Source organism: Camelus ferus, chromosome 28, assembly GCF_009834535.1.
Source record: "Camelus ferus isolate YT-003-E chromosome 28, BCGSAC_Cfer_1.0, whole genome shotgun sequence".
Taxonomy (NCBI): domain Eukaryota; kingdom Metazoa; phylum Chordata; class Mammalia; order Artiodactyla; family Camelidae; genus Camelus; species Camelus ferus.
The window spans coordinates 5350312-5358029 of record NC_045723.1 but is presented as its reverse complement, the minus strand read 5'-3'; the positions used below and the strand labels follow the sequence as shown (position 1 = coordinate 5358029).

At 50.1% G+C, this 7718-nt stretch overlaps 1 protein-coding gene across 1 annotated transcript; it reads right to left on the bottom strand.

Annotated features, from left to right (window-relative positions):
* Window positions 1–856: 856 nt before the first annotated feature.
* On the bottom strand, window positions 857–3965 carry CHCHD5 (coiled-coil-helix-coiled-coil-helix domain containing 5). Its single transcript, XM_014558339.2, has 4 exons — window positions 3779–3965; window positions 2582–2722; window positions 2331–2496; window positions 857–1020 (listed from the first exon to the last, which is right to left on the bottom strand). Coding segments are annotated over exons 1-4 (333 nt in total). The 5' UTR covers window positions 3781–3965; the 3' UTR covers window positions 857–996.
* Between the last annotated feature and the right edge of the window lie 3753 nt (window positions 3966–7718).

The window sequence follows — 7718 nt, the reverse complement described above, 5'->3', positions numbered from 1 at the left end:
TAGCAGCCACTGCTGGCACCTGCCGGTCCACTCAGCCCCCTCTGCTGTGTGAAGGCTGCTCACTTGGTCCCCCCGCTCTCTGCTCAGGGCTCTCTGCTGGTGGCAGGAGGGCACTCTGCCGCCGGCAGGAGGGCACTCTGCCGCCCACAGGGCAGGCAGTCAGTGCCCACGAAAACATCCCTCAATGTCAGACGGGGAGTTGGTGAACACAGACCGCCCCACCTTCCTTGCCCCCAGGATAGGGGAATGGATAGGTTCTGTGCCCTCTCCCAGAAGTCCCAGGTGGGACTGAGCCCCCGTTGCTTGATAAGGCACCTTTTATTGACTGCCTTCCTCTTTCTGTCCCTTCTCTCCACTCCTCCGTGAGTGTTTCTGGAATCACGCACCAAAATACTACCTGCACTCAAATTCTCAGGGTTGGGCTCCAGAAGAACGGAAGCCAAGACAGAAGAGAAGTCCAGTGCAGCAAACTCTAAGGCCCATCCTCAGCGACTGCTTCCATCTGCACTGCCTCATGCTCATGTCTATCGCTCAGCCGGTTCTGAACTGAGGAGGGAGAGAGGTGTGTTATTTATTGCCTCCTAAGCCTCAAGTAAACACTCAGCAGAGACTTGGTGAATGCTGGAGTCAAAGTGATGAAGAGCCCTTCTCCACGTCGCAGCAGCAGGAGACAGGAAACGGCCGGCAGCGCTAACAAGGGGGGAGGGGTCGTCCTAACCCTGCATAGACGAGCATCCTGCCCCCTGCCCCAGGCCCCTCCTTGGCACACTAGGTGAGGCTGGGGAACAGAGGACCAGGATTTCTGCCCAGCCGGCTCTCCTAGGGTCCCCTCAGGTGCCGAAGGCAGGAAGCAAAGCCTGGTACACAGTCATCATTTATTGTGAGTCTTGATGTCCAGGGAAGCCAGGCCCTCAGGCCCCACCTGGCCACGCTTCAGGGCCGAGGCATCAAGCGGCCAGTCACTCATGTCCAATTTCCCTACGGTCCAAAGAGTCCTCAGGAGGCAGGAAGCGGCTGTGTCTGTGGAAAAAACCAGCTCAGTGTCTACCAGCACCTCGCCCGCTGCCTGGCCCCGGGTCCGCCGCTGGGGAGATTCCAGAGCCAGAGCAGAGGCCGCCCTTGCAGAGCCTAGGCTGGAGGGAGAGGGTGTCAGGTGGTGACCTTAGCCATCTGCCATGTGAACTCATCGGATGTACTGACTGTCACTGGGAGCAGGGAAGGCACCATTCTGCAGCATTTACAGAGTGCCTGCTGTGTGCCCGGCACTGCTGCAGTGCTAGGGATCCAGCAACAGACACGACAGGCACCAGTCTCTGACTCTAGGGAGGCACAGACAACAGCTGACCACAAATATGTCGGCTGATAAATCCTATGAAGGAAATTAAATCGGGTAAAGAGCAGAGGCGTGTGTGGAGGGGAGGTACACCTAGCGCTTTTTGTTGTCAGCTGCATTAATATGAGATGGCTTTCTATCATGTTTTATGAGATGAGACTGTGTTGTTTTCGAGACTGGAGAATAGAGGAGACCTGAATCTCACTGCCCCCAATCAAAGAAGAAAAGATGCGACTGGGATGCCATTACCGGAAGGAAGAGGACAGTGAAGAGGATCTGGTGTGGTGTTAATTACTCTGAGTGCACTGGAGAGCCACAAGGTTTTACAGAGGACAGATGTGACCCAATTTCCATTTTTAAAAGCTTCTCTGGCTGCCAGGGGAGAGCAGACTCCGGGGGCAAGGCTACAGGAAGACCAGAGAAGGGCCTGTTTCCTAATACTGGGAGGGGAGAAGCAACTGGCTCTAAGATGGGAAGGTGGGGTCTTTGTTCAGATGCCCAAAAAACTTCAAAGAAAGAAATGTCACCAACATATGATTAATAAACCAGCATCAACAGTATGCATTCATTACTGAGTATTTTCTGAAAAGAATTAAAAGTCTGTCTCACTGCTATCTGCTCTTGGGGAATAACACAGAGAACCCAGCAAGAACCTGGGATTTTGTGCTCAGTGTGGCCGAGAAGCCAATAAAGAGCTTTAAGCAAAGGTGTAATGTGACTCATTTTCAGTTCCTAAATGCTCTCTCTGGTCATTTCACGGAGGCAAGGTAAGAGGGGGTTCAGGGAGACTAGGGGAAGGCTGGGGCAGCTGTCCTGGTGCTGGAGGGGTGAGGGAGGTGGCTGGACTAAAGCAGGGGCTGTGGGAGGGGCAAGAGGTGATCATGATCTGGCTTTGGGGTGAGTGAAGGTCTGTGTGGGGCTGAGGGTGACTCCAAGGTCTTGACCCTGAACTAGAAGGATGAAGGGGTGGGATGGACGGCTGAGCCCCCTGCCTTACCTCCACGGTGGAGGGCAGGTGTGTTGGCTGCACCTGCTCGGCGCACTGCAGGAAGCGGCGCACATGCTCAGCACAGTTGCCCACGGCGGCCTCGTTCTGCCGAAGACACTCCTCAAAGGCCTCAAAAGGCTCCGCGCAGGCCTGGCGGATCTGGCGGATGATCGGGCTGCGGAAGCAGGGCATCTCAGGCCCGGGGAGACTTTCATTCCACCGCCCACCCCCCAACCTGCCCCGTAGTTGCCCATACTCACTGGGAGGACGTGCACTGAGCAATGCTCATCTTAAGGTGGTGACAGTCCCGCTGCCATGACTCAGGCTTAGCCGCCACACACTGGCCATACTGCTCCAGCTCCCGGCCGCAGTAGCGAGCAGTGATCTCCAGGGCTGCCTGCCTGTGGGACGTGATGGGTTGAGGATAATTCCAGGCAGCAGGCAAGAAAGGGAGTTCTGATCTGAGTCTAGGGTGGGACTGGGGTCTTGGGAAGATCTGAGAGGCTGAAGGATCCTGGGATACGGCCAGGGAGGTATGGAGATAAGGCCTGAGCCTTGGGGGTTGTGGAGCAGTTTGGGAATTCTGGGGAGATAGTGGAGGTCCTTAAAAACAGGCCTGATTATTCTAAAGCAGGCTTTGGGGGACCTGGAAGAAGGGTCTTGGAGTCTGGGCATCTCCCTGCTTAGGCCTGGGAATCATGCAGAGATGGCTTAAGCCCCCAGAAGTAACATCGAGTACTAGGAGAGAACCTGGGAGCCCTAAATGAGTCTGAAGGCCCTAAAAGTGAGGTTCAGAGGTCAAAGGGGAGAGGTCTTTGGTCTTAGGGAAGGGTCTCTTGACCAGAGAGTCTTAGAGGACAGGGATACTGGAGGTAAGACTCGAGGCCCTGGGGAAGGTTTGGGGCACTGGGGGCACAATCTGGAAGCTCTGGGGTATATCTGGAGGGTCCTACAAATAAGCTCTTCGAGTTCCTGGGAACAGTGTCTGGAAATCCAGAGCAAGATCAGAGGCATCTATTAACAAGTCTGTGGGCCCTACAGGTGAGGTCTGAGCTACCGGGCAGATCTGGAAGGTTCAAACGGTAAAGTTAGGTGGAGGAATCGGGAGCTCTAAGGACGGGCTACGAGTCCTAGAGATCCTGAGACAAGTCTGGAGTCGCAGGGTTGCAGGGTAAGGGGCCAGGGCTGGGATTTGTAGGGGATATGGTTTGGGTGTTCAAAGAGTGAACCTGTAAGTCCTTAGTTACTACGCGAGAGGGGCGGGGCCTAAACGCTCAGAGGGCAGGACCTGAACACGCGGAGAGTTGGGGCTAGTGAGGGACGGCGCTGACTCCTAAGGATCAGATCTCCGGAGAACAGAGAGGCCGATCCTTCTTCCCGGAGTCCTGGCCTGGGTCCAGACCGCTGGGGAAGAGGAGTGCGGGGGCAGTTACAGGGTAGGCGCTCCCGCTACTCACATCTTGAAGCGATGCCGGAGGAGGATCAATGAGGAGGGCGCGCCCCGCCTTTTCCGGTATCAAGTTGTCATGGCGGCGCCCAGCCCAGCCCTCTTTGCCTCGTTTTTTCTTGTCGCGGAACGGACAGCAGGTCCGTTCCGTACACGCCCAGCCTGTCATGGCGGCGCCATACCCGTCCTTCCGGCCCCGACCAGTAATGGCGGCGCCCTGCGTAGCCACTTCCGGCCCTAGCCCATTCGGGTTTTTATTCCCTTCTATTTCCGGTTTGCCTCGGGGACGCCGGGAATTCACCGGAAGTAGTGAGGAGGCCGGCGGCGCCCCGGGCCTAAGGCGAGTGTGTCGCCTAAGTGCGCGGCGCCTTGAGGGACGTGGCCGCAGCCGCACGCGTTCCTAGCCGCCCGAATGGAGCTGGTGGAGAGCGGCTGCCGCTACAGCTGCCCCTCAACATGCTGCCGTTCGCGGCTTGGTTGGGCGGTTTGGCTGCCGGCTGCTGGGCGCAGGGACTGGGAGCTTAATTCCTACCGCCGCTCTGCGCCTCGGCTCTGCGCATGCGCTCACCGTCCTCCTGGGGCGACTTAAGTGGTGCACGCTGCTGAGCAGGCGGGCAGGGGCAGTCACCCCGAGATCTGGACCAGGAGGTCTGGACCTTCCATCTGCTCAGCCTGGGTTACTCAGACGGTGTCCCCTACCCCTTGGCATAAGCTCTGAAGCCAGGACGGACGTGCTCTTTAATCTTGGCTCCATGCCATCATTTGGAAACTATTTGTCTAATTCCTCCTGGTGTGACAGCGTGTCTGTCTCCTCATCTGTCCTACGGTGAGTCTGGACCTGTGGGTGCGTTGCCCCCACCTCTCCCCCAGTGAGGCTGGGCCTGAGTATCCCTTGGTCAGAGAACTGAAAATCAGTCCTGCTGTCTAGGATGTAGAGGTCTTCCCAGACCAGCCAAATTGAACATAAAATACAGTTAATTATAGTTAATTTAGAGGAACACTAGCTACTTGTGAGCAAGTGACAATTACTTGGCGTTTCAGTATGCTTGTCTGACCTCTAACAAGCAGAACAGTCCTCAGAACTTTCTGAAAGACTGTCTCGGGTTATAACCTTCAGGTTGGTGCGAATAAAATTTTCTGTTTCTTAGATTGGCTATTGATTAATTTTTTCGTTGTCATTAAGATGGGATCCAGTGATTCACTGATATGATACGTTTTAAGTGCTATATATGTGCCAGGAACTGTTTTAGCTGCTGGGAGATAGCAGTGAATAAAACAGACAGAAATTTATACTGTTAAAAAATGAGTGAAGGAGACAATTCAGGTGATATGAACAAATTTTAACACTTCGCGAGGCAAACAGTCTCCATTCCGAGAACTGCAAAATGGGGTGGAAGGCACGAAGCATTTATAGGATAAATAATAAACAACTGGAGAGGAAAATAGAAAAAAGTCGTAATGGCTAGGGCCATTGTGGGGGTGAGAAGGAAGAAGGAAATAAGCCCAGAGCTGGCTTGGCCTCTGGGGACTGGCCAACTGGATAGACTGCGCATCTGCAGAGTGTAGTGGAACATTACTGGGTTGTGAAAGTTGTGTAAATTTCAGTTTGTAGACATGGCACCCAGGGCTGAATTGGCCCTGTCTTGGGCCTGTAAAGTTCTATTCCACAATAGTGGAGTGGGGCTTAACATTCTAGTGGGAGAGACAAATAGTCATCAAAGTAAATGAGGAAAACATGTATTAAATTAGTGACTAGCGCTAAGAGGATCATCAATCTGGGAAGGGAATGGGACGTGCTGGGAGAGTGACATTTGGTAGAACGTCCAGGGAAGGTGTGATGTTGTGATTATAATAAATACGTGTTTGGCCTTTATGCGCTGTTCTGCCCAGAGCTCCTAAAACCCTTGGAGTTTCCTAAGTGATGAGAGCAAGGAAGGTGTCTTTTTTTAGGTTAATGAGGTGACTTTGGGACCATACCTAAGGGGTGGTTGCTAGGAGAAAAAAACATGTGATTAGATGGGCTGAGCTTTCAATCACACCCTCCTGACTTCTGGGGAGAGGGGAGGGGCCAGTGGTTAAATCAGTTGCCTACCGTGGATAATTTAATTATTCATGCCTGTGTAATGAAGCCTCCATTAAAACCCTGGCCTGTTGGGAAGAGCATGGAAGCTCTTTCCTGCACCTTGCCCTCTGCATCTCTTCCATCTGGCTGTTACTGAGTTATATCCTCCTATAATTAACTGGTAATCTGGTTTTTCTATGAGCCACTCCAGCAAATTCACTGAACACCAAGAGGGGTCATTGGAATCTCCAATCTTATAGCCAGTTGGTCAGAAGTACAAGTGACAGCCTGGACTCAGGATTGCCCTCTGAAGTGTATGTGCATGTTAGGGTTGGGGAGAAGGGAGGGAGGGCCAGTCTTGTAGGACTGTACCCCTATCTTGTGGAATCTGTGCTATCTCTGGGTAGATAGTGAAACCATGCCCACAGGGTTAACAGAAACTGGTGACTAACAGAAATTCTTGAGCTTGTCTCTCATAGAACAGCAGGTAAGGGATCAGCTTGTTAAAAACCCCTCTGCTTGTAACATGCCTTCACTAAGTTACTGAACTGAGCTTGGGTCCACTCACCTTCCCTGCAACAAAGCCAGTCTGCTGTCATCAGGCTGTAGTGAAGGAAAGTACAGCATTTATGGCAGGTGTCAAGCAAGGAGAGTGGGCAGCTTATGCTCAGAAGACCTGAACTTTTCAGTGGCTTCTACTCCGCCATCTTTAAAGGAAGGTCTGGCCAACTGATTTTTGACAAAGGTGCAAAAGTAATTCTGTGGAGGGAGCATAGCCTTCAAACAGTGGTGCTAAGCAATTGATATCCACAGGTAAAAAAATGAATTTTGATCTAAACCTCACACCGTATACAAAAATTAACTCAGAGTGGAAAATGGGTCATAGATTTAAATCATTAAACTATAAAACCTTTAGAAAACAGCAAATGAGAAAATCTTTGGGCTTGGTAGAGTTCTTAGACATGACACCAAAAGTGATCCCTCAAAAACCAAAAAATGATAAATTGGGCTTCATCAAAATTAAAATATTTTGCTCCGCAAAATACTTGTGAAGATGAAAAGATAATATGGATGGACTGGGAGAAAATATTTGTAGAACACTTCTGTGACAAAGGCCTTTTTATTTTATTTTATTTTATTTTATTTTATTTTATTTTATTTTATTTTTTATTTTTATTTTTTTGACAAAAGCCTTTTTAGAATATACAATGAAGTCTCAAAATTCTACAGTAAGAAGACAATCCAATTAGAAAATAAGCAAAAGATATTTAAGACATTTCACTGAAGATGTACAGATGGCAAATAAACACATGAAAAGATGTTCAACATTGTTAGCTATTAGAGAAGTGCAAACTAAAACCACAATGAGACATCACCACACGCCTATCAGAATGGCTAAAATAAAAAGCAGTAACACCATCAAATGCTGGTCAGGATGTGGAAGAAATAGATCAGCTATATATTGCTGGTGGGAAAATAAATGGTACAGCCACTTTGGAAAACAATTTGGTGGTTTCTTCTAAAACAACATGAATCCACACCATGACCAGCAGTTTCATTCTTGGACATTTGTCCCAGAGACATGAATGTTCACACAAAAATTGTACATTATTGTTCAGAGCAGCTTTATTTGTAAACACCAAAAACTGGAAACAACCAAAATGTCCTTCACCAGGTGAATGGTTAAACAAATTGTGGCACATCTATACCATGGAATACTATGTAGCAATAAACAGGAATAAACTATTCACATGCAACAACTTAAATGGATCTCAAGGGAATTAGGTTGAGTGGAAGGGGCGAATTTCAAAAGGTCACATACTCAATTCTTTTTACATAATATTATGATAACAAAATTATAGAGATGTAAAATAGACTAGTGGTTGCT

Bases quoted from the DNA above. Each gene is read 5' to 3' on its own strand.
- CHCHD5 (XM_014558339.2), bottom strand. The intron at 2,497-2,581 runs GTGAGTATGGGC...CTGCTTCCGCAG, and splicing joins GCTCAGTGCACGTCCTCCCA to CCCGATCATCCGCCAGATCC. The intron at 1,021-2,330 runs GTAAGGCAGGGG...TTTTTTCCACAG, and splicing joins ACCTGCCCTCCACCGTGGAG to ACACAGCCGCTTCCTGCCTC.